This window comes from Oncorhynchus nerka, linkage group LG22, assembly GCF_034236695.1.
Source record: "Oncorhynchus nerka isolate Pitt River linkage group LG22, Oner_Uvic_2.0, whole genome shotgun sequence".
NCBI lineage: Eukaryota > Metazoa > Chordata > Actinopteri > Salmoniformes > Salmonidae > Oncorhynchus > Oncorhynchus nerka.
Window position 1 is genome coordinate 37,308,846 of NC_088417.1, and position 27,177 is coordinate 37,336,022.

General features: G+C 38.7%; 1 protein-coding gene across 1 annotated transcript; it reads right to left on the reverse strand.

The window, feature by feature from the left end:
* On the reverse strand, positions 1 to 22,573 carry LOC115104524 (coagulation factor XIII A chain-like). The gene is made up of 14 exons (XM_065007735.1): positions 22,400 to 22,573; positions 18,950 to 19,126; positions 16,587 to 16,835; positions 14,473 to 14,585; positions 14,136 to 14,243; positions 13,497 to 13,668; positions 8,843 to 8,990; positions 8,260 to 8,369; positions 5,429 to 5,517; positions 5,088 to 5,247; positions 4,134 to 4,412; positions 3,563 to 3,723; positions 2,949 to 3,085; positions 1 to 2,813 (listed from the first exon to the last, which is right to left on the reverse strand). The coding sequence occupies exons 1-14, from the start codon at positions 22,551 to 22,553 to the stop codon at positions 2,672 to 2,674; spliced, it is 2,199 nt and encodes a 732-aa protein (XP_064863807.1). The 5' UTR covers positions 22,554 to 22,573; the 3' UTR covers positions 1 to 2,671.
* Between the last annotated feature and the right edge of the window lie 4,604 nt (positions 22,574 to 27,177).

The following is a 27,177-nucleotide window of genomic DNA, read 5'->3' on the forward strand; positions in this document are numbered from 1 at the left end:
TTGATTTTGAAAATGCTTTTATTGTTAATCAAAAGCAGTGCACAGCTGAAATGTTAAAAACAGTAAATGGCAGTGAATTAAAATGTTTAGTTTGATGCAAAGCCAAAAATTACGGTTTTCCAATAAAACTGGTTAGACATAAAACTATCAAACAAAATAACTGAGGAATGGTTCCCACATATGGCTTTACATTGTGATCTTTTATTTTTTTTACGTTATACAATTAAATGATTTATATAAGGATAATAGGTGGGTGATGTGAAACGTTTTTGCAACCAAAATCTCAGTCTAAAGAAAAAAATGTCATGTTGTTTCCCAAATACACATAGCTTCTTTAAATGCAGCACCTTTTGTGCTTGATTAAAATCTATTGCAGATAACACTGGACCGTTGATTAGATTGAAGGTCATAATTGTGTGAGAAATTTACAGTCAGCAAAGGTTTGTAAGGTCGACAATAACAGAAATCCGAATCTGAGTCGGCTGATTCGAAACCAAATTAAATCCCTGATATATAAATGTAATCTAATTAGAACACATAAAAAACTCTGTCCATCATATTCATATGGATCATAACTTTTGAACGTTTTTAGTCCGAGAGTCTTTGGAAACACTTGTGAAGGGTTAACTTTTATGAAAAAGCTATGTCAACAAATGTAAGTTTACACAGGATGTTTAGAGTTGACATGCAAGTGATGATATTGTCACATATCAAAGAAGTCACAGCGGTCTAAGGTACTGCATCTCGGCGCAAGAGGCGTCACTACAGTCTCTGGTTCGTATTTGTAAGTCGCTCTGGATAAGAGCGTCTGCTAAATGACTTAAATGTAAATGTATCCAGGCTGTATCACATCTGCCCGTGATTGGGAGTCCCATAGGACGGCGCACAATTGGTCCAGCATCGTCCGGGTTTGGCCGGGGTAGAACGTCAGTGTAAATAAGAATTTGTTCTTAACTAACTTGCCTAGTTAAATAAAGTCAGCTTGCAGTTCTACTGATTATGCATGTGGCATATATGGCTAATGAATGTGTGATGAAGTCCTTATGCAGGTGCCCTTCAACTTTCAGTGTCACCGATGCCTGAAAATACATTGATTTGATTGATATTTGGCAATGCAGAGGAAATAATAAGATAAACTGATGCGCTTATTGCGACTTGGCCCTCCCTCTTCTGCCCAATTCCAAATCAACTCCTAGCCCCTAGCCCTTTCTGTAACAAATCTTATCGGTGTAAGCAATCCCTTACAGAAAAATCACATACATTTCACATGTGATAACATCTGTGACAACATGTAAAAGCAACATCTGATAACATGAAACTACACATGCGAAAACATGATCTCGTGAAATAAATGTGACAACATGGGGATGCAAAATGCCTACGTACGATACCATGAAACTACACATTTGAGAGTTAGATGTTCCTATGTGAACGTTTTCACACGTGAAAAACAAATTCCACGTGAGGTGAAAACATGTTATTCTCCTCATATGTGAAAAGGTGGTGTTAACATGTGAACTCTAATTTGAATACATGTGAACATGTGGTTTCATATGTGAAGAACTGACCTCAAGTCTCTTTTTTTTATGTGAAAATTTCATGTACTTCACATGTGAAAATGTGATTTTGCATGTATTTTTGTGTAAGGGAATCAAATGATTTGTGGGTTTTAAAGTAAATGGTACACTATTCAGCTAAAATAGTGTACAAAATATTTCATCAATGACAACATGATTACATTTGACATGATCACTTGGTAGTGACTTTTCAATATGACCCCACCTGGGATTAGAATTGACAACTTCTGGGTTACGCTGATCTTTCTGCTGCCCATCAAAGTCTATAGCATTCCTATACACATTCATTATCTATAATACATGTCTGCACTTAGCAAAAGAGTGCCATCTGCACTTCTATTTTAGTTAATCTTATTATTCTCTCACCATAGATTTCATACAGTTATTTCAGAATAAGTATAGTTTTCTGAATAGTTGTCTACTGTTTGTGGGGGACATTATTCTGTTTTAATGTTACTCCTGAATCACTATGATAACTATAATCGTTCTTTATAATAGTGTATTTTTAACAAAGCTGATATTTACTTTACTTAAACCTAAAGTGTAGGAATACAGGTTCAATCTGTAATTGACACTGACGTGATGGTGTAGCAGGACGGTCGGGATGCCCTGAACCAAGAGTTTGTGAGTTCAAAACCCAGCTGAGGACATGTTGAATAATAATTACTGTATAAATAAACATACACAATGTAATTATGTATGTCAAAAATGTACATTGAAAACAATGTATGTTAAAAGCACTGTTTGTGTGTATCCTAACGACTCAATTTTGTTTGCAGGGCATCATCTCTGGAATCTCATTTGAAAAAAATTCACGTGAAAGGTTATGTGATCACATGTAAAATCCACACGTAAACTTCAGTGTTCTAAAAAAAAAACATGGTTTCACATGATTGGAGGAAATTTCACCTGTGAATCATGTGTTTTTCCGTAAGGGGTATGTTATTTGCTCGCCCTCACCTTCTCATAAGCTAGATGGAATTGCATATCCAGCAATCAAATCCTTTCAAATCTACACAAGAGCCTCTATTCGTCCATGGTTCTCTGGTCGATGGCAGGCTATTAGCAGGTGGGAAGGGCTTCCTGGGCGATGCTCAGGCCTGGACGCTGACGACCCAATTGCCTTGCACATTCCCAAGGACTGAGCAGTCCAGGACAGCATAGATCATTGTATTCCCAGACCTCGTAGGGACACAGGACTCTATCCAGGTGATGGAGGCGCCGATAGAGATCTCACTACACACACACACACACACACACACACACAGATTTACTAACCAGACTACATTGGATCTGTTTTTGTGAATGTGAGACCAATGTAAGTGTGAACATCCTCATGATGTGAGGACTTGGAGTTGTAAATCCTCTTACCTGTACAACTTTTCCCGGTATGAGATGAAATTAGGCCCTTGTATGGCCATCCTCACGTCATGCAGGCTGAATGGGAATGGGTTGGTGAAATCCACCTTGACAAATATCTCCTGGTTCACCTTCGCTGGTCCACTCATCTGTTCAAATAGAGATGGTCCATTCACAACAATCTATGGTGATATAAAACATAATAATCTAGGGATTATCAACTCCCCTGCTTTGGAAGCATGGATGTTTTTCAGAATGGCTGCTTTAACAAAGGCGAGGAGAGATGCAGCACTCCAGCAGCACAAATAAGGCTTTAATTGGGTACACTACAACATTAGCTCTTGGGGAAAAACTAAATAAATTTCATATATACTTTTACGGAACACTTTAAAGGATAGTTCACTCAAATTACAAAATGACAGTTTTCCTTACCATGTCAGCAGTCTATGGACAAGGTAAGCGAGCAATCCATGATTTGGTTTTGTGTACCTGGTCACTGTGACCAAATTACTGCTGACAGGGAAAGGAAACCAAGATGTCATTTTTTTTATTTGGGTGAACTATCCCTTTAAAGGACTAAGGAAATACATCCTAATAAAGAGGACTAATGAAAGTTCCAGGCCCACCGCAAAGGCCAACTCGGGGCCTTTCAGGTTCACTATCTGTATGGTCGTCATGTCCTGGTTGTTCTCCATGCTCTTGGCCGTCACCACAAAGCGGAGGTTGGATTGGCAACCCAGCTTGGGCATGTAGTTCTGGGCCAGCACGACCACCTGTATCCTCGACGCTGTTGGTTTTAGGGAGACAGAGATTTGACAACGAAACAAATTCAATCAACAACAGGAGCATCTTTGGCAGAACATTATTATTATTATTATTTGGGATTCACCATTGTTTACCATTTGTTACCAGGTTGTTACCTGTAAAGTCTTTTGAGGTATTTACTAAAGAGTATCCCATCGTTACCTCACGTTCTCTTACAATACAATACATACACACACCTGCTGAAACAGGACGTTGCCATAAAGCTGTAAAAGGACTGCAAAGCATTTTCTATAAACTGTTGAGGATTTTATTTCAGAGGAGGGGTCTGAAAGCTTTGCAGGACTATCATACAAAGTTGTGATACATGGAGACAAGCCCAAAAAGACCTACAGTACAGTACGTATGTAAAGGATCACCCTGGTTTCTACTCACTCTCCATGGGTTTCAGAGTGACGTCAAAGGTCAACTGCTTGAACTGAGCCCTTTGGATGTTGGTGTAGTAGATCGTGGAGCCAACCAGGAGGCCATGGATGGTGCGTGTGTCTTCACTCATGTTCCTGAAGACCACAGCCATCTGGAAGTTCTGGCCAATCTTCACACGCTCCTGCGGGATCTCCAGCGTCATTGCCACGCCCTGCTCATCGTCATATTGCAAATGCGTCTTGTAGGTTCTCTCTGCATTCTTCATGGTCTCCTCATCTTGACTACTGCCTGTGTGTGTGGGGGGGAGTTGGAGGGGAATAGAGTTAACATGGGACTGGTGTCCTAGGCTGATCTAGTGATCTAAACCGCTCTCTTCGGAACACATATATATCATAGATCGCTGCAGCAAGGAGTGGGACTTTTTTAAGGAGTGGGACTACAATTTTATTTCACCTATAGGAATATACTGTATATACTGTACAGCTGGGGACCTCCACATCTGGCTTCTTCTGAGGCCAGCCACCCTGACAGCTGATGAAACTGAGGAGTATTTCTGTCTGTAATAGAGCTCTTTTGTGGGGGAAAAACTCATTCTGATTGGCTGGTTCTGGCTCCCCAGTGGGTGGGCCCAGGTGCCCGAATGGGTTGGCCTATGCCCTCCCAGGCCCACCCATGTCTGCACTCCTGCCCAGTCATTTGAAATCCATAGATTAGGGCCAAATACATTTATTTAAATTGACTGATTTCATTATATGAACTGTAACTCAGTAAAATCGTTGAAATTGTTGCATGTTACGTTTATATTTTTGCAAAGTCAATTGAAAAGCAGTAATAGCAAAGTAATTTCTATACTTCATTCTTGTTGCATTAGTTATTGGCAGTTTGCAAAGTGTCTCATGAAACTAACTTTAAACATGCAGTTACACCCTTGCCAGCCTACTCCATTGTCCAGGTGCCACATACCTTCTGGGTATTTGTACGTCTCTGTAATGTCCATTGGCTCATTGGTCTCACCAATGGACTTCGTCAGGATTTTCATGCCGACATAAGTTTTGTCTACGCTTAGTAACTCAGTTTTCCCAGTTTGTGAGTTTAGCTTGTATTTGTAAACGTCGCTATTCACCTGAGGTTAAAAGAAAGAGATAAATGTGAATATGATGATTGATTTGAATGAAATAAGATGTATTGCAAATTATAAAGCATAACTGTGTTACGCTTCATCATGGCATAGAGTGACGATGAAGTCATTATGGCTGAACATTCCAGTGTTACTGGTCAAGCATAAAGAAAACGTATTGTTTTACCTCAGCAAACACAAACGGGGCATCAAATTGATAGCCAAGCATTCCTTCCTTGATGGCTTTGACAGAGCAAGGTCCACAGCGGAAATATCCTGCAAAAACAATATCAACAACCCATGACCCTGTCTATTTGACTTTACAAGGGACAGTTCACGTTTCTAAATGTTTTCTTATTTACGACTTCCCTAGGGTGCTGTTATTTCATCCAAACGGTTTTGATATTTTGTTAGCTGGTTATTTAGCATCTTCTAGAATATATTGGCTAGCATTTTTGGAGAATACAGCAACGCAATTGGAAACGGATTGTATTAACTATCAGGGCATTGGTACATTTTCAAGATGCAATCAATGCTTTTCAGAGACATTTTGTTACTTTTAAGAATTGCATGTACAATTGCAGCGTGATATATTGGCACCCTTATAGTTTTTTATAAATAATTCCCAATATAAGTTTAAATAAAAAAAAAATTTGGTGAAATGACATGGACAAAATGATTAGCACCTAAGAGCTACCTGGATGCAGAGGTTTTGGCCAAGATAACTGCCAACAAATGCTTCTTGTAGCCATCAATGAGCTTGCTGCATCTTTTACTGGATTCCTCAATCTGCTGGAAACTGCTCCAATTCCGCAATATTTTAGGGATGTATTCCACCAACTGCTGTTTTCAGTTCTCGCCATAGATTTTTGATGGGATTCAGATCTGGACTCAACACTGGCCACTCCAAAATAGTCCAGCTTTTCTTCTTGAACCATTCCTGGGTGCTTTCTGGTGTGTGTTTTAGGTTGTTGTCCTGCTGGTTGACCCACAACCTTTGACGGAGACTCCTTTTTTGGACACTGATGACTCACAAATATCTCTAGCAAACAGAGGTGATGCTGTAATTCTGATTTGGAATTACCATATTTATCTGCAATCTGCAGGGCTGATAATTTTAGTTGTAATTTTGCATAGTAATGCATCTTAATTATTTTTTTCTCCATCAGTCACAATCCCTGCAGCCCACAGACAAGTTTTTCATTTTCATGACTCATCTGTCACTGAGTCTGAAGCAGAGGGATCTGGCCCACAGATTCAACATCCACCAGCGGACTGTGAGCTGCATCGTGACAACATGGGGCAACTTTCTTAACACATTTCTTTGTTTCAGCCCCATATTCAGCCCCATTCATGTTGTCTGTCAGTGAGGAGATCCTGAAGCAGTCCGATATCGTTTCTCTGCTGAAACCAGCGATGGCCATAATGGTGGAAAAAGGTTTCCTTGTGGATGACTGTGTGCCCTGTAAGGTCTACAGACCATTGTTCCTCTGAAAGAGAGCACAGACGCCAGCAGCAGAATTCAGGGAGACGCAATACATCTCGGCTGATGGTCCCTGTGTAGCAGCTGACTTGCAGAGAGAAGGAGCACAAGCTGTTTGACACTGTCATCCCTCTCACCATCACTGGAAGCATCAACCAGCTCTACACCTATTACATAATGCTCATTCGGGAGCTAACATGGCTGCCATAGAATATTGTAGTGTTATGTGAAGGCATCGCAATGCAGAAACCTCAATGTTCCAACTCTCTAAACACATGGCTCTGGATATAGTGTGTTTTGGTCTGAAACAAGTGTGTTGGATATCTTGTTTTGGAGCAAAGCACATTCTAAAGCACATCAAAAGTAAATGTTTTAAAAGTATGAGAACAGACTTAAACATAGAAAGGGCCGAAGAACATTAATTTCAGATGAAGAAATGCAAATGTAAAAATATATATAGCGAGCTCAATAATTATTGGCACTCTTGATACAGATGAGCAAAAAAGACTGTATAGAATAAATGATTCTAATACAAATACTGAGCTACTGTATATTGTATAAAAATATATATGTTCTATTATACTAATAAAATTGCTTAGAGAAAGAGAAAAAACTAGCTCTATTTTCATGTTATCTGACCATACAGTAGCATCACCTAGAGTTTAATAAATGGCATTGGCACATGAATTGGAAACAGCGCTATGGTCAGATGACATGAAAATGAAGCTCTTTGGCCACGCGCACCAGTGGTGGGCTTGGTGTTGAAAAACAGAAGCGTATGCATAAAAGTACCTCATACCTATGGTAAAATAAGGTGGTGGATTTTTGATGTTTTGGGACTATTTTGCTTCCATTGGTCCTGGGGCCTTTGTTAAGATCAATGGCATCATGGACTTTACCAAGTACCAGGATATTTGATCCAAACACCTGGTTGCTTCTGCCATGACGCTGACACTTGGCTGCAAGTGGATCTTCCAGCAAGACAATAACCCCAAGCACTGATCAAAATCCACAAACAAATGGTTAATTGAGTACAAAATCAACCTGTTGTTTGAATTGAAGAGGGCAGTCCATAAGTGCAGACTAAAGATTTCAAGGATCCGGAGAGATTCTTTATCGAGGAACTGTGGTCTAATATCACTCCTAATGTGTTTGTTCTCCAATCTCATAAAACATTGAAGAAAAAGGCTCAGTGTCGTTATCCTCGCAATGGGAGGGTGCTGGACTATTGAAAACAGGGATGCCAATCATTTTGACGCCTGTCTTTTTTTAGATGGTTTTGTATTACTTGTTAAACAAAATCTCTTTCGCTGAGCAATTGTATTAGTATAAAATAATGTTATGTTTTTGCATACAATATAGCTCAGTAATTGTATTTATTTAGCCTAGCGGTTATCAAGGGTGCAAATTATCATGGAACACACTATCTTAAATGGCTGCGTTTTCATGAATTTGATTATGCAATTTTGAAGCATACAAAATGAAGTGAAAATTAGGTCTCTCTCTCTCTCCCATCATCCTAATTTCTCTCTTACCATCACTGGTTTCCTGGGGGGTGGAATCCACCACCTGCCAGCCACCAAAGTTCTGGTCTGCAGGGAGGTCAAGTCTGGACAAGTAAGCCTCGTTCCAGCAGTGGTAGTTCCTGTGGAGACAATGCCCACCTCTCAATAACACTATCTGGCATCCTGCACCCATCAGGAACACTATCTGGCATCCTGCACCCACCAGGAACAATTTCTGGCATCCTGCACCCACCAGGAACACTATCTGGCATCCTGCACCACTCAGGTACACTATCTGGCATCCTGCACCACTCAGGTACACTATCTGGCATCCTGCACCACTCAGGTACACTATCTGGCATCCTGCACCACTCAGGTACACTATCTGTCATCCTTCACCACTCAGATACACTATCTGGGATCCTGCACAATCATTTTCTTCTTGAAGCACAATGATTTAAAGATAACAGGGACATCTAGTCCATTTCACCTTCCACCATGCTATGACTAAACTGTTTTTACAGTACATACAGTGAAAGATAGGATTATAGAAACCTACATTCTGGGATTTCATGTTCATTCAATACAAATGGATAAGCAGAAATATAACTACCAGATTGAGTCTCTGGTAAGGCGCTCGTTCAGTTCAAGCTGATTTCCCACTGAGTTGAAGACGAGATCTGTGATTATGTTCCCTGTGTTGTCGTGGGCGGAGTTGAAGTTGGTGATCACCCTGGCAGGGATGCCCAGACACCGCAGAACTGGGGCAGGGGAGGGGACACCGTTAAAGAGACTAGGCAATACTTCAAAATAAGCATATATTAATTAACATGCAATCGTGAACATTAATAAATGTTTAACTAATACATTAAATGTATTCAATCAATTGATTAGAGTAGATTTATGAATATAACTTTCAGAAGTGTGTTTTACTTGCACAGCAGCGGGCCTTGTCTGAGGAAACTGCTACCTATTTTTATCTGCTAATAGGACTTAATTACACATTTTCTACATCTCATGCATACCTAGAAAGTGGCCTATGCTCCAGACTAGTCAGAAAACCGGGATTTGTGTTTTGAGCTATGGCTTAGCATTAGCATCTACGGCAGTGGCTGTCAGTGCCATTTAAGATGATGTAGGATGATTTTTTTTTCTGATGAGCATGGCCTTATTTCTATTACAGCATACTGGATGACTGTCATTCATATTCTGTTCACCAAGCTCAATGTAACAGCGGTAGGTTTAGGCTACTACATGATACAAAAATGTTCCCTGTACCCATCATGAGGTTCCTACAACCTAGTCTATGAATGAAAGTTTGCAACGTAGGTGCGCAGGTCGGGAGAATTTTGAGTAATCAAGGTGACAGACAGTGACACATTCAATACCGCCTTGCACACTCAACATCTAGCTGATCTAGGGTGTAATATGTTTAGCCCTGTTTTGTTCCATTTCAGAAATGTTTCTCAACAGAATCAGAGGAATGAATACACCTCTTATCACACGCAAACAGTTCACTCTCATAGCAGCCAGATAAAAACAGGATGATCACTTTGCTCGTTGTATATATATAATACATTCTCGTAACTATCTACACGCTCTCCTCCTCTCACCTTTTCCCTTCCCTTGTGCACAATACATCAGCTGTCTGTGACCAGGCAAAAAAACTTTCTTTGCTTCTTCTTAATGTTGGAAGAAATGAATTTGTTCAAAACTGTTCAACTATTGTTTTTCTCTCTCTGAGTCAACTACCCGCCACATTAGCACTGCAGTGCTAGCTAGCTGTAGCTTACACTTTTAGAACTAGATTATTCTGTGATTTTTTTTATGGGTGGACTACATGCCTGTTCTCTGATAGGCCTCTGATAGGTTGGAGGACGTCCTACAGATGCTGTCATTATTACTGTTTAAGTCTATGGAAGGTGGTGAAAACCACGAGCCTCCTAGATTTTGCATTTAAGTCAATGTACCCAGAGGAGGACAGAAGCTAGCTGTGCCATGGTGCTACCATTCAGAGTGCTGCTGGGGCTACTGTCGACCTTCATTGCAAAACAGTGTTTTAATCAATTATTTGATGATGTGAATATATTTAGTGTAGCTTTACCTAAAAAATTATAACGCTTTTAATGTTTAACTACAACGACCTTAAGCACACAGCCAAGACAACTCAGGAGTGGCTTTGGGACAAGTCTCTGTATGTCCTTGAGTGGCCCAGCCAGAGCCCGGACTTGAACCCAATCTACCATCTCTGGTGAGACTTGAAAATTGCTGTGCAGCAACGCTCCTCATCTGAGTAAGTACTGAGTAAAAGGTCTGAATACTTATGTATATGTTTTATTATTTTAAAAAAAATGTTTTTATACATTTGCTAAGATTGAAAAAAAAATTTTTTTGCTTTGTCATTATGGGGTATTGTTTGAAGATTGATAAGGGGAAAAAACTATATAATCCATTTTAGAATAAGGGTGTAACGTAACTAAATGTGGAAAAAGTCAAGGGGTCTGAATACTTTCAAAATGCTCTGTATTGGAACTAGTGGATATATGGAAGCTTAAATATCCTGACCTAGTGAGATAAACATGGCTGAGGCTCAATCAAGTTATTCGTCTTGACTACTTTCTTATGTCATTCTCACTGGCAAAAGTTTAAAAAGTGTTGATAGCGGACAGAATATGGTCAGACTAGGGCTGTCACAGTGACCATATTACTGCCACACCGGTGTTCATGAGTCAAGATGGCAGTCAAATTCCATGTGACTGTTTAGTCACGGTAATTAGGCTTCTCCAAGCTCTGATGCTGCTGATGATCATTAGTAGCCTACCAAACTTGCTAACTGCCTGGTATTCAGCACTGTATTGTCCCTCTAATCACTCTGAAATCAATGCAAATGTCATCGAAAATGTCCTCAAACAACTTCATGGGAGCCCATGAGCTCATGTTGCGCAACATTTCTATAGGCTATACAATTGCATGAGAAAACAGAGGAGGATCCCATCAGCTTTCTATAGGCTAGGCCTACTATATTTTCCTACTATAAAGCACATTGCTTCTATTTACAACAGGAGTATAGCCTACCTGGCTGGCATGAAAATGAACCACGGGGAAAGTGTCCTCATTTCACTATATAAGTGCATAGACGACCTGCATTTTTTCCCACTGCACCTGTTTCGAGAGTGGTGCATGATAATGATCCATTCTAAATCAATACCAATTTCACACATATATTATTTAGTATATGTAAAGACAAGATTAAATCAAGAATAATGTTTTGGGTGACAGGGTAGCCTAGTGGTTAGAGCGTTAGACTATTAACCGCAAGGTTGCAAGTTCAAATCCCCGAGCTGACAAGGTACAAATCTGTCGTTCTGCCCCTGAACAGGCAGTTAACCCACTGTTCCTAGGCCATCATTGAAAATAGGAATTTGTTCTTAATTAACTGACTTGCCCAGTTAAATAAAGGTAAAAATGTGTCTATTGCTTTTGAATGACATATTATCACTTGTGAATGATGCCCAGCTTTTTTTTTTTACATTTTCAAATCCTAGTCGCACACATCATGTAGCCTAGCCCATAGACCTATATGTTTCGATAAGGTTTGTATCACAACTAAAGTGGCCAAATAACTTCTTAAAATGAAACACAAACAACGCACCGAATTGAAAAATAATCAATAACACCTAAGGAAAGAAACAAGTGGAGTGACAGATATAGGGAAGGTAATCAAGGAGGTGAAGGAGTCCAGGTGAGTGTCATGAGGCACAGGTGACAGTTGTGCGGGATAATCAGCAGCCTGATGACCTGGAGGCCGGTGAGGGAGTATACGTGACATCACTACAATCAATCTTTAATAGAAAGTTAGCAAAAATAGATAAGATCTTGCTACCATGGAAAGGAAAATACCTTTCTATTTGTGGAAAAATCACCTCTTTAGTCATATCCCAGTTTACTTATGGCCCTGCCTTCACCAAGTGACTTGTTTTTTTAGAAGTATATGGCAAGCCAGACAAAGTTTAACAGGCATATTTATATACTGAATTTGAATTCAGAGGGCAGAAATTATTCAATATTAAACTAAAGGCTTCAGTCATACAAAAGTTACAGTATACTTAAATCCATTCTGGTTCTCTGGCAAATTAGTAAGAATGTCTCTCCCCGTGTTCAAGAATGGCCTTTTTCCCTTTATTCTGATTGCAACTTCTCGCTTTCGGTTATTTGAAAATGAAATCATCTCCAAAATATTGCTATTTTTTTAAACAAGCCATAGAAAGTTGTTAGCAATTTCAATTTAATCCACCAGAAAAGAGAGAACAAATATTACAACAAACGTTATGGTTAAACTCAAATATGCTAATAGATTTTTTTTAAATTAATTGAACAAATATTTAAACTGTATAATCTTTGTAAATAATATCATAAATGGGACTAGTGGAGTCATGTCACAGATGCAGCTAACAAAATTATATGGAAATGTCTGCTCTTCAAAAAATTACAACCAACTAATTGCAGCATTACTGCAAAAATGGAAGAGGCAAGTGGAAGGGTGAGATAGTAAGGAATTTGTCTGTTGACCCCCCATTAAAGACCTGAAAAGTTGTTTTAAAAATGGTGATAAATAAAAAAGTATATACATTTCATTTAGAGCTGTGCCATATAGATTGCAAAATAGTTGAAAATAGATTTTTGATGTACCGATTCCATGGCATATGGACTACGTCATTAGCCTTTTTCCCTGCCTGTACTGTTACCTTTTTGGATTTTCTGTGTATGACCTTCTACCTGTCCCTGGACCCAGCTACCTGCCTCCTCCTGTGGCCATGTACTAAATAAACACCTGCTGCACCCTACGCTTGAAACCAGCACTCTGTCTCCCATCATACTCATTACACAATCAAAACATAACTATTTTTTAAATATACTGTATCCGTAAAATGTATATAGTATGTATAAGCTGGAAGTAGAAGCCTAAGTGTTGTTGTCCATTAGTTTACTCCAATTAGGGGAGGGATGGTAGGGTTACGGGAAAGATTGGAAATGATGCAGACAATTATATTGATGGAAGCCACAAACCATCTGCAATATTAAAGCTGATCTACCCACTAAAAAAAGGCAACATTTTCTTAGTTGAAAACTGCAGTTTATAACTGGATGGGCCTGTTTTCTATTGCCCATCAATCCCTCAGTGCAAATCACAGGTCATTTGGAAGACACATGACCTATGTTGTGGGGTGGACATTGAAAATGAAAAGGGAATTTAATCAGGCACTCACAGGTGTTGAACGTCCCGGCGTAGACCCAGCACTGGGCGAAGCTGACGGGCCCTGTGTTGACGTACTGGAGCAGGATCTGGTCACTGCCAATCCAGAAGGTTGGTGCAGTGCCAAGGGAGTAGTCATCGCTCCAGTTGCCCACCAAGACCCCGCGGTCATCCTGGGAGTTCATCTGGTTCCACAAGGAATGGAAAAATATATAGAAAACCCGCCAAAGAGATTAGTGCACCAGGTATAAGGATAGGTTAGTTTGAAATGAAATGTTCAGAGTAAGTTGGTAAAAGCATGCAAAAGGAAATTGAGTGTTTAATTAAGGCCAGGTACCGGGGTAATTGTTTTCCTTTATTCATATCACAATCAACTTTTACCAGTTGAATGTAGACACAAATATACCCTTTTTTTCAAACTTTTTCCTGAAATATTATATGAAAATAATCAAATGAGGCAATATCTCATTCAATATGTACTGTATATGTATAGTATCTACTGCAAATCACATTCTGTGGATGTAGACTGAAGTTCAGGTTAAATGCTTGGTACGTCTTGTGGTTGTGAAAAGCACTTGGCTCTTAGTGCTTAAACTAGGGCTCATTTTGGAATTTGTGTAGTGTGCTTATGTTATCTGCAAATATCACTCACCATTGCAGAGCCTATCCTGCAGACTTTGACAGCATCGCCTCTGTTTACTAGAGGCATGTGTGAGTCATCCAAGATTTGGAAACAGGCATCAAGAATCCCTTCCACAAACTACAAGAGAGAAATATAGCCCCCAGCCTCAAAAAAGGAACAATAATGACACAAATGTAAATGTGTGTGTAAAGTATACAGGTATTAAGAATCCCTTCCACAAACTACAAGAGAGAAATATAGCCTCCAGACTCAAAAAAAGGAACAATAATGACACAACTGTAAATGTGTGTGTAGTGTATACAGGACATTAAGGTATTTGATAAGTGTGCGTGGTCTTTTACTGTACCTGGCCATAAAACCATTGTCTTCCATCACCTGATTCCTCCTCATATATGAAGCCATTTTCATTCATCACATACTCCTGCCTTTCTTCCTCATTGGGCATGTACACTTCATCATCTAAAGAAATCAGAAATAAATTGCAGCCTCATTACCAAAATCTGGTCATCTGTTACTTTAGATTTGACTTGTAAGAATTGTAAGGATGAGAATTGGATGTTCATCATTGATTTCTAATGCCTGACTTGTGTCTATAAATTAATTTGTGTCACTTGAACTAACTGAGACCGTGGTCACATGTCCTGGAAGGAAGCCACGTCCTGTTGAGCTCCGTATGCTGTCTGGTGTCCAAGTCTTTGCGTTCGCAAAGCTGATGTTCCACTATCTGAACCCTCCTAACGGCGTATTACATTGGTGGCAGCTGTGTTTTGAGCGTTTTTAACGTCTGTGGAACCTGTGTCTTCTGAAGTTATCGCTGGACTAAAGTGACATGACCTCGCTAGGCTGCATGCATGCTAGCCTGGCCTACTCTAGCCCTATGGAGCAAGCATACGACGAGAAGCATGGGCAGCTTTCTCTGCACTATCATCTCCCTCACTGCTAGCTTATTGGATGGGTGAACAATGAGTACTAGACTGCCCACATGTCTGAAATGTCATTACCAAATAAGTACATTTTACCCAGACTTTTACACATATTGGATCTTCCTTTTGCTTTGTGGACGTGATGGGAATGGGGCTTCTCCCGCCATTCTGGACGGGTTTGAGCAGTGGATTATACAACTTGGATGCGACAACAATTCTGCATGGAGGCACCCTCGAATGGGAGAACTCTGCTCTCCGACCGGCTGGTTACCCATATGGGATGTATGGAGTTGTGTGGGAGAACTATGTTACCGGCTACTGTTTGTGTGAGGGACTTTTGTATGAATGTGAAACCGAAGGAGGCCTTGGTGATGCGTTTCCCATATGACTGTGGGCCTGCTACCTGCATGTGGACCGCGCCTGATCCTCTTTGATGGTTTGGTGAAAAAGTTAGTTTAAAAAAGAAAAATATGGACTGAATGTTATTTTACACTGTTGTATTGGCTTTTGACATTTTGTATTTTGTCAGTAGAATTTTGCATTTAACCGTGGAGCTTTAACAAAAAGAAAATGTAAAAAAGTGACTCCATGTTTTTCTTTTGGGAATCAAAACATGCTTTTCATGCAGGCTACAGTATCTCATCACTGTCAGATTTTTTGGGGTGTCATGAATCAACGAATGAAACATTGAATTGTTCCCCAAATGTTTTCTTCCTAAACAAGTATAGTATATTTTTTCAATATGACCCCACCTGGGATTTCAACTCGCAACCAATGGATTTGAGGTACGCTGATCAATCTGCGGCGCTGCAAAGTCTGTACTGTAACGTTCCTCTACACTTTCATTACCTATAATACATCTCTGCACATGAGTTCCATCTGAATATTCTCTGATCATTGATGATGTGAGTGGTTTTCTGTATAGTTGTCATATGTTGGTGGGGCATATTATTATTGTAAATATAATATTTTTCTTGAGTGTATTTTTCTTAATTTGACAAAGCTGAAATTAAATTTACTCAAGTCCAAATTGTTGGAATACAGGTTACATCAGCCATTGACAGGAGTAGCAGGAATATTGGAATACCTTCAACTAAGAGGTTGCGAGTTCATATCCCAGGTGAGGATATGTTGAATAATAATTACTGTAAAAACATACACAATGTAATCATATATGTGAAAGTGTCAACTATTTACATTGTATGTTAAAAGCACTGTTTGTGTATTCATCCTAACGTCACATTTTTGTTTGCAGAGGCATCACCTGTGAAATCTCGTGTAAAATATTAACGTGAAAATTTGAATCCACATGTGAAAGGTTATGTGAGATACCATCACTTTAAGTTTTCCAAAAAAACAATTTCACATGATTTAACATTGAATGTCACATGTGAATTCATGTGATTTTCCATGTGTGAAATTCATGAAATTCATCCATGTGTGAAAATTTCCCGTAAGGGGTGTATAATGCATATGTTTTATCTTATCTTAAGCGGTCCGAAGAGGACAAACAAAAATCCACAAAGATTCCACTCACTGGACGCCCAGGCGTTGAACAGGAGGTAGAACTCTGTTTCAGGGTCCTTTTGTGTCCTTGAGATTCCATTGGACCCGATGACCGCCACACTCGTGTAGTACTTCCCGATGATGGCGTCCGCAGAAGCGGTGATGCCCACCACGCACGCATCCCCTTGTTGCTGTATCATGCGGCCGGTCCAATTCCCAGATTGTGAGCCGTCAAAGGAGATGATGATCTTTGTGCCATTCAACACGTTGTCATCGATACCTGAGGGAAAAGGTGACATGACAGGGGAAACGTCAACACATGTAGACACTCATGTTTCCACTGCACTCTTAGTATTTACTATGACGTTATGTGGTAACAATCGATACTTTCTGGTACGTTCTTCAAAGAATTAACTTCCGTTGGTAACAAATGGTACCAGGTAGCTATTGTTTTAATGAGCCTTGAAGAAACAAAGCAAGTAAATCATCAAGTTATTACTGTGTAATTATTGTGTTACCATGACATTTATTTGATAAATACCTGGTAATGTTCCGTACTGTAAAATAAAGTGCTACCAAAAAAAACAGTTCAGTTAACAACACATCAACCAACACAAGTCAAGGTCTGCTCAATATCACAACAACATTACAGAAGATACTGTTGTCGGTAGTCTGTGCAGCGCGACTGCAATAAAGGTGACCTGGAATGCAACAAACCATCAGTAGTGGAAAAAGTACTCAATTGTCATACTTGGGTAAAAGTGAAAAGTAAATGCTATTCATCAAATTCCTTACATTACACAAACCAGACGGCAGGATTTTCACACATCCAGCTCACACATCATTTACAAATGCAGTATTTGTTTTAAGTGAGTCCATCAGATCAGAGGCAGTAGGGATGACAACACATTGCATTGATAGGTGTGTGAAATTGACCATATTTCTGTCCCGCCTGAGCATTCGAAATGTAACGAGTACATTTGGCTGTCAGGGATAATATATGGAGTAAAAAGTACTTATTTTCTTTAGGAATGTAGTGGAGTAAAAGTAAAAAGTTGTCAAAAATATAAATAGTAAAGAACAGCTACTCAAATAAAAGTACTTATTTAGCAGTACTTCGAAGTATTTTGTACTTAGTTACTTTACACCACTGCAAACCAATAACTGCAGATGGATTACTAGGGTACTACTAGTACGCTTCTGTAGCTGCACATATGTCAATTCACATACTGTATCTTCATTCATAACACTCTCATAATTTCAACCGGGATGATGCATGTCCATTTGCACCATTATTTTAGAAGTGCCTCACAATTACCACGCAACCACTCCCTCAGATCCAATAAATGTAGGCTAAAGCATATTTTGTGTAATATTGTGCTCTCTGCTTATTTTTTGTATGCCCTATTCTCAAAAACTTTTGAACACAGTAAACTAAGAATTTCACACCAGATGTAAAGAGGACAACACCACATTCAGGGAGATAAAAATATATTGACAATGAAAGCCTTTTCAAGGCATAAGTGAAAGGTAAGTCGTTTGAAGATTTTTAAAAAATGGTGTCATACTTCTTAAGCAGTCGTTTTGCTGTCGTTCTGATTTTGTTTGTATTTAATTGACATATTGCAGTTTTGTAGCTGACACTAAAGGCCCTAGGGCGTGATACAATCCGTATCGCGGAAGTTCCGTGTTACAGAGCGATTGAGATTTAAATGCAATGTTCCTGTGTTTGTGGAGACTGCATTCACAGTAAACGCTGCCATCTCAATCAGAAATTACCTTGAAATTTCAATCGCTCTATACCCCGGAACTTCCGCAATATGGATTGAATCGAGCACATAGATATATTTTCAGCAATTCCCCTGTGATTATGATGTAAGCATTCAGTATAATGTGTGAGAGAGACCCTGGACTCATCCCTGTTCTACACCCTTCTTCCGAAGTGTGCACTTGCACAATCTGTCATGGACTCAACAATAGTGGAAACTCCCTAAATCCATGATGGGAAGTGTGCAAGAGCACACTTGGGGAGATGTTTGGAGAATCGGGAGGCACCCCAAGGTTACTATCAACAGATGTTACAGATGTTTAGATGGGAATATGTCAATAATCTGTTTTTCTTTCAATTTGGCAATTTTATTAATTAGAGTTTCTGATTGGCTACAGAGGCTAAACACAGATGACAGAGAGGAGACTAGGAGAGGAACAATTGTAGTATTGAGATGCAACTTCACCTCTAACACACCGACCACTCCCATTAAAACTATTATCAAATGGTGAACACTATAATTCATACATCACCGTCAGTGAAGTCAAGCAATGCATGTAATTTCATTTTTATCCAGCTAAAAGGAATGTACACTACATTGGTGAAAATATGTCAAATCTTCTTACCAATGTAAAACTCAATCTGGAAATTGTCACTGGGATTTACGGGCTGGTTGAACTTGAGGGTCATCTGAAACTCTTGGGCTCTGCGGACGATGAGAATGTTGTTTTTGTACAAGTGACAGTGGTGGTCGCTCTTGTTCTCATTTTGCATCATGTCCACTCTCACACATTCCAGGGTGGCTGCAAATAAAGAGATCACAAGCAAAATAATGATGTTTAGATAACCAGGTAACAAACGTAAAATCTTTTGGATGAAACTTTTTGGGTAAAAAAGGGTGCTTTTCAGGATGTCAGGTCTGAGTGTGAAGTCAAAATGGGAACAAGGATTTCTGCTGACCACCTCGGCTGAGCACACCACAAACCTGTGGGCCTATACAGCAAATTCTCCAGTGATAAAAAAATAAGAAATGAACACGGTGTTCAATCAAAACGGAAACAGTTGAGTCTGTGGACTCATGTAGCCACCAGAACAGTGTTAAATTAATACACTGCTTAGTGTAAAGCCATATTCAAAAATGTCCCAAAGTGCCTTGCTAGTCAAGTAAATTAGATAACACCCATGACTGTATTTGTTAGTGACAGAGACATGATTGTTGCATTCATCCATTTAAGTCCTACATGTAGACGAAAAGGTTCCAAAAGGGTTCTTTGTGGAGGGATAGGGTTCTACCAACTACTTTCAACATCCTAAGAACAGTTTTTTTTGCCAGGAAGGGTTCTTTGATGGTACTTTAGAAGGCAAGAATGATTCTACATAGAGCAGTATATAATATTAACCAGCATGCTCGATTGCAGTAATATTTTCAGAATTGTTTGTTTTCCTATAATGTGTTTTTGCATACACATTGATTGGTTGAAACATTTTATGCGACACAAAGATAAATGATATACAGTTTTCTAAACAAATCCAATCTGGTAGTACTGAAATGGTTGTTCCAGTTTAGATGATTGAGGAAGACAGTTTTAGGAAGAACCTTTACATGATAAAAGTGTTATTGGTAGAACCCTTCATAGGGGGTTCAAGGTAACCATATATAGGGGGTTCTTTGAAAAATCCTACATAGAGGGTTCTAGATCGAACCCTCTGCAAAGTATTCAGTCCAGCACCAAAAAGGGCCACCCTATGGGGGACAAACCGAAGAACCCTGTATGGTTCTACTTAGTACCTTTTTCTAAAAGTGAGATCCTAAGTGAATATATATTTTTGATATATATTATATAACACAATACCATATGTTCTTCCTAAGGCTTTATTTTGAGAGCTTAGTTTTACCCTAATACAGCTATTGATGTTACGTTTGATACCGAAGCTAAGAGGCATGTGTCAAAATCGCTAAGCAGTTTACTTTGAAACAGTGTGTCAGTGCCTCCGACACTTTATCAGAAGCATGTGATTAACGATGTCCAAAGCGTTGTTTTGTCGATCAACCATCTGATTGGTTTGGTATTACTTTTGGCAAAAGAGAAAAAGACTACCCTGCGCAAACGCTATGGCAGCGTTTCCCAAACTCGGTCCTCGGGACCCCAAGGGGTGCACGTTTTGGTTTTTGCCTCAGCACCACACATAATTCAAATAATCAAAGCATGATGATGATGATGATGAATTCATTGGTTGAATCAGCTGGGTAGTGCTAAGGCAAATAACTAAACGTGCACCGCTTGGGCTCCCTAAGACTGGGTTTGGGAAGTTCTCAATCATTTCTCAGCATGCTCTATTGCAGGTAGATATATTTCAATTGTTTATTTTAATATCTATTTTTGTGCAGGTTCATTGATTGATTGATTAATCTCATGCTACACAAAGATAAATAGCGTACGTTTTTTTAAACTAATCATAGCGGTAAAAAAAAAAAGCACTCGTTACAGGAATGTTTGTTGCAGTTGAAAGGTTTTAGGTAGTCTCCGCACAATGTTCCTAACTCTGGCACTCATTCCGAATGCAGGTTGTAGGTGAATCAAAAAAATCGAACTATTGCTTCTTCTAACTATACATCACTTTGCTAGTCAGCATAATGTGACTTGCAGGAAGGTTTGCAAAATTCTGGTAACTTTCCCAAAACTCCCAGGTTTCCAGAAACCCTGGTTGGAAGTTTCCTGGAAACAGAACATCCAAAATCCTTCAAAAAACAACATTTGAAACTCTACTTGCAGACCTGGTGTGGCCTGACGTATGAACTGGGATACAATAATGCACTTATAACTAAAGGTACAAAGGATGACCTTACAGTGTACCACTACAGTGACAAGTGTTTGTACCCCTTTAGGAACAAATCTAAATCTGAAACTCATGGTTTACAGTAGTGATGGGGAAACAAAGCTTCTTGAAGCATTGAGGCTTTCCAGCCAATTGTGTTGAAAATACGTTCATTACTAGATGCTTTCATCAACACAGTGTAGGCTTGTGGCGCCATAGCACGTGCTCACTGTAGCCATGTCAGGTGGTTGTTCGACAAAACAAAGCTTCAGACATCATTGATCACATTTTTCTGCTAAAATACAGGCATCGGCAACCTGCTACAAAGTTAACTGTATCAAACGTAACATCATTAGGCCATATCAGACATGAAAATCACATTATGCTAATTCCTTTTAAGAATAGAGACAGTGCAGAGATAGCCAGCTCCTCAAATTATTATCACCGCAACCAGTACTCAGAATTACTGGAAAAATTGACAAAGCATGTTTACAAGACTAACTAAAACAACTAAATTGGAACAACCATTTCAGTAACGGGTACAAGAAATCCAAATAATAGTGGATTAGTTTAGAAAATGTTTGTAATTTCTATTTAGTAGCATAAGATGAATTAATTAATAATGTACAAACATAGATACTGAAACAAACAATTGAAAAATCTACCTGCAATAGAGCATTACTGGGAAATATAATAATGATGTGCATGGTTATGAGTTTCAGGCCCCTGTATTAGCGCTTAGGATCTCACTTGGTGGATGAATGCGGCAACCATCTATCTGGTTGCCGAGTGGCACAGCGGTAGAAGGCACTGCATCTCAGTGCTAGAGGCATCACTACAGACCCAGGTTTGATTCCAGGCTGTATCACAACCAGCCATGATTGGGAGTCCCATAGGGCGGTGCACAATTGGCCTAGTGTCGTTCGGGTTGGGTGGAGTTAGGTTGTCATTGTAAATAAGAATTTGTTCTTAACTGACTTGCCTATTTAAATAAAGGTTAAATCAAAACAATAAAAAATGCTGTCATGGGTGGTAACTCTCCAGTTTACTCGGAAGGCAAGACTTTACACTAAGCAGTTTCTTAATTGAACACTTTTCCAGTGTCAGTATGGGTCCACAGACTCAATGGTTTCAGGGTTGATTTAACACTCTTATTTTTATTTTTTTATTTTTTTTAACACTGAAGAATTTGCTTCGTAATGTGTGTTGATGTCATGTATCATAGACAGCCAAGGACACTTATTCTATTTATCTTGTACCATCACTGTAGGGGCCACGGGGAATTGCCACAGCCTCCCCAAAGTGCTCAAACTTGGGAAGTTGGTGGTCATCTTGCTCAGCGTTGGAGCTACAGATGGGGCTTTTAAGGCGCCCAAGGAAGTTGGTCCCAAAACAGCGTGCAGAGGAAGACATGTTGAAAGCAAGGGTCAACAGTTTTTGCTGTTCTGTAGATAAAAAAAGATAAAAACATGGTCAATGAGATATGTACTGTATTACAAGCAGCAAATGCTTGTATCTATGATAATTGCACAACATATTGCAACCAGGGCCGTACCCAGGACCTGGGTGAAATTAATCAATTGAAACTCAACTTTTGGTTCTCAACTTCAAATCGAATTTTATGCAGAATAACAGTGAAGTGCTTACTCACAGGAACTTTACTGTTGAGAGTTAGGATATGAGAATTGGTAGTGCATCAATTAACCCATGTCAGTTAAAATGTTTTAGATTGGTATATTAGTCTACTGCTGGGTACATTTGTAGTAATCCTGGCCAAATTACAGTACTGACCGGGCTGTGCCCAGAGTACCTGACCTCCAGGGGGCCCCCATTGATTTTGTTAGTCACTCTCACATTTAGATATCATATTAACATGGCATAAGTCATGGGGAAAAAAACAAATCTGTGAAATATACACAAGAGTACATCAAAATGCATTGAAATATTTCAGGATGGACAATAATCTGGAACCACTGGTACAGGCACATCAATATTCATGAGCTAACATGATACATCACTGATTTGATTGTTATCAACAGCTCGGTTTCCATCCAATTGGCGATAGATTTTCATAGGAATATTCTAAAATCTGCATAAAAACCATATGCGCAATTTCCCACAGAATTTCCAGCTTTCCATCAAATTGACTTGTTGCAGATAAAAGACTTAGCATGCTGATGTAGTGTACATAAAAATGACTTAAGGGGTTGGTTGAATTCCCATGTATCACATTTTCAACTCTACTGTTGGTTTTATCATGAAAAATGACCACTCTGGTCTTGGCACGTGTGTTCTAGTCAACAGCTTGTAGATACAGTGCGGGTAAAGCCTACATGATGAGATTATTATGGACACAACAGCAAGATCATAATTGAATTCATCTGTAGCCTAATAAACTGCAAGCTTTCACAAGTTGTAGTGGGAGGACATCACAATGTAAGGTACTAGGAGGGAACTTCCCCCCCTGTAATTCACATTAAGACCACAAGATGTCACCAAATGATTTAATCATCACTGTCCCGGCTGCTACTGCTCTTGCGCAACAAAACTTTTTTAGATATTTCAACAAATCGATTTCGTGGTTAATTGATCAAATTGTTTTAGATTTTGAAAAATCAATCAATATTTGCATATAAAGGTGTTTCCTCCTCCGTTTCTCACATAATTAATTTTACAGACACCAACAGATCCCACCTTGTCTAGCGTATTGTGTTTTTTCGTTAAAGAATGACATATAAACTACACACATCCAAAGATTGCACCTTACATGAATGTATTAATTTATAAAGGGTTTATAAGTAGTTACATTAACTGTTCCTTATTCGTTTTTACATATTTTATACATTTGTAATAAACAGTTATAACACAAAGGTTGGACTTTTGTGATTATTATTTTGGTGCTTGGCAAATAGTGAGCTTGTTGGCCTATTGCAACGAACCAGTGTACTAACACCAGGTAATATTTCATTAAACCTCACAGCTGATCTCAATTGCAACCATCAATGGTCACGATTTATCACTCACTAAATCGGATGTCGAGGTTATCTTTTAGTCTTAATTGGTGGCAACATTTTTCAAGACTATTTAGTCCTCTGGTGAGTATTATCATCAGAACAAATTAATCCTACTTTTTTGAACAGGCTAAGGACAATTTATCTATTTGACAATAGTTCCATACAACTCAAATAACGTTTTTCCTCATTTACCATGGTACATTTACTGTGGTCATTTATCCCACATGTCGTTTCCAAGTTATGTAATCCATTAATTAAAGTGTATCTTTAAAAAGTATAGTCATTTCTTATTAAGATCAGGGGGAAATATCCCTGCACTTTAAACATTTGAAATGTGTAACTAAATCAAGTAATAGTGATCAGTTATATAATCTATCATTTTTCACAAATGAAAATGTAGGCTAATAAAGTTATTTCAAACGGAACACGTATTACTTTTTTAGACGAAACGTTTGAATAAAGTATAGTCCTACTACTCCTATATTCTTATAAGTATTTGACGTTCAGCAGCCTTACGGTTTTCGATGATCTTGATAGGTTGATATTTCCATTGGAGGCGGGAATAGAGAGCATAGACAAGGAAAGTTGCAGCTGTCTGGTATCAACGTAAAATCAGCTAAATCGCTGGTTTGTTCGTGTGGGTTTTTCGTTGCAATCAAGTTTATTTTAGCATGCAGGTGCATGTCATCTCCTGTTTAGTATCGGTTTAAGAAAACCAGCATGTGAAGTTCTGTGTCTTCGTTCCAATCCAGCCTATATGACTGCAGTGTTACTGATTATAATGTTATTATTGCCAGCCAGAGCCGTATAGGCTCAGTATTCAGGAAATAAATAAATGAACCTTAACTGTTTGCTATATTTATTAAACATTGTTAGATCGTTAAAAAAGTCTTAACAGTTTATAAGTTCCGTATAAATCGTTTATACAACCGTTGTAACATAAAACTTTATGTAAAGTGTTACTCTTCTGAAAGAAGATAGTCTGTTATGGAAATCATGATGCAGAGCTTGAACACAGCATGTCAATATCGTGAATGGCAAATATTGATATTTCTCTCCTTCAAGAATATGCAATCAAGTTGTTCAAGTGATCCAGCTACATAACACAAATACATATCCAGCCATACATCTTTGGTCGCAAATTAGATTTACAAGCAAATTTCAGTCACAAAATAGGGCCAGTTTCCCAGAAAGCGATTAAGCATAGTCCTTGACTGAAAAGCATGCTTATTGGGTAATTTCCGTTGACATATATTTTTTGTCCAGAACTAGGCTTAATCTGTGTCCAGGAAACTGACCCACAAACCACTGAGAAGAGAATTCCCACTCACCTTCAAAAGCTCAGGTAGAGATGCAGTTGGAGGAAGAGTCACGCCAACAGATGTCAAGTGAATGTCGCCCATGTGTTTATATAGACCATAGAGTTCCCCTTCCCAAACCTTCCCCTGTCAGTGACAACTCTCATCCTGTGTCATTTAGGGGAAGTCCAAGAAAAACGTTGCTGACAGGAGATTTTTGAGATGAGGTTGTTCTGACCTTCATGAAAACTGTTTTGAATTCATAATTCTGTCTTTCATAAGATTTTTTTCACTTAAAATATAAATAAATTATCAATAGTATGGAGGTCACAAAGGACATAAATTTAAATAAATTAACCTTATTAGGTTACACTTTATTTGGTTAGTCCCATCTACAGATACTCAACCTACCAAATGCAACTGATATACAACAGCTTGCTCCAGTTATGGCTAGGTTTATGGTTAGAGTTAGCAGAGTTAAGGTTAGTGGATAGTTAGTTGAAATATTGACAATTAGTTGAACACTTACAGTACTAAATATCTACAAACCATTTATTTGGGACTATTTAAACAATTACCAATTATTAAGCTCTATGATTAACCAATGAATCAATGTACATGCACAAACAGATATTGAAACGAACCAATAGAGCATGCTGGGAAATGTCATAATGAATTGTGTGATATTGGTTCAAAGTGATCTGTATGAGTTATTTTTTTAAATGATAACATATTTGCTTAGGATCTCACTTGGTGACGTTTATAGGACCAGAAACGGATAAATGCAACAACCATGTCTCTGTACTAACAAAAACAGGCATAGATGGTAACTCTATAATGTACTCGAAAGGCACTCTGGGAAATATTTGAACAAGGCTTTACACTAAGCGGTATATTCATTTAACACTGTTCTGTTGTCTATATGGGTCGACATATTCAACACTCTCAGTGTTAAGTTATTTATTTTTAACACTGGAGAATATGCTGTGTAGGTTTTGCGTTACTAGTAGATAGAGTAAATTGTATACTAATGTTTCATATTGATCATTTTGAACGATTTAAAGAAAAATCAGCACTTGGGGCCAGAGTTAGGGGAGAGGGGGTCCCTTACAGGAAAAACACATAATTTCACATGTGGAAAATCTTAACTTTATATAATACACTTAAGAAAAAATAATATCCCCAACAAACAGTAGACAACTATTCAGAAAACCTTCAAATTGCTGAAATAAGTCAATTAAATCAATGATGAAAGAATAGTCAAATCAACTGATAACTAAAATAGAAGTGCAGATGGCATGCTTTTGCTCAACACAGATATGTATTATAGGTAATGAGGACAGAGGACTTCTGTGAAATGGTACAGACTTTGTGGCACAGCAGAAAGATCAGCATTCCCCTAATGCAGAGGCTGTGTGTTCAAATCGCAGTTGGGGTCATATCGAAATGTCATTACTAAGTGATCAAATGAAATCATATTGATTAAAGATTTTTACACTATTTTAGCTGAACAGTTGCTAAATCCATTTTTGGATTTATGAATTAATTATATCTACCCATTGATTCTTGAAGAATATTACTTATAAATGCCTCATGAGCTTAGTTCAACTGTCATACCCCATCAGAACCAAAGATGAGAATGGGTAGCCAGGCAAGGCTACATATGAACATTGCACAAACATGGCCAGCTTGAGTGTAGATACATGTATCAACAAAAAAATCAAT

Bases quoted from the DNA above. Each gene is read 5' to 3' on its own strand.
- LOC115104524 (XM_065007735.1), bottom strand. From the start codon at position 22,553: ATGTCTTCCTCTGCACGCTGTTTTGGGACCAACTTCCTTGGGCGCCTT. The intron at 8,370-8,842 runs GTAGTTATATTT...TTGTCTCCACAG, and splicing joins CTTACCAGAGACTCAATCTG to GAACTACCACTGCTGGAACG. The intron at 2,814-2,948 runs GTAAGAGGATTT...GTGTGTGTGTAG, and splicing joins TACCGGGAAAAGTTGTACAG to TGAGATCTCTATCGGCGCCT.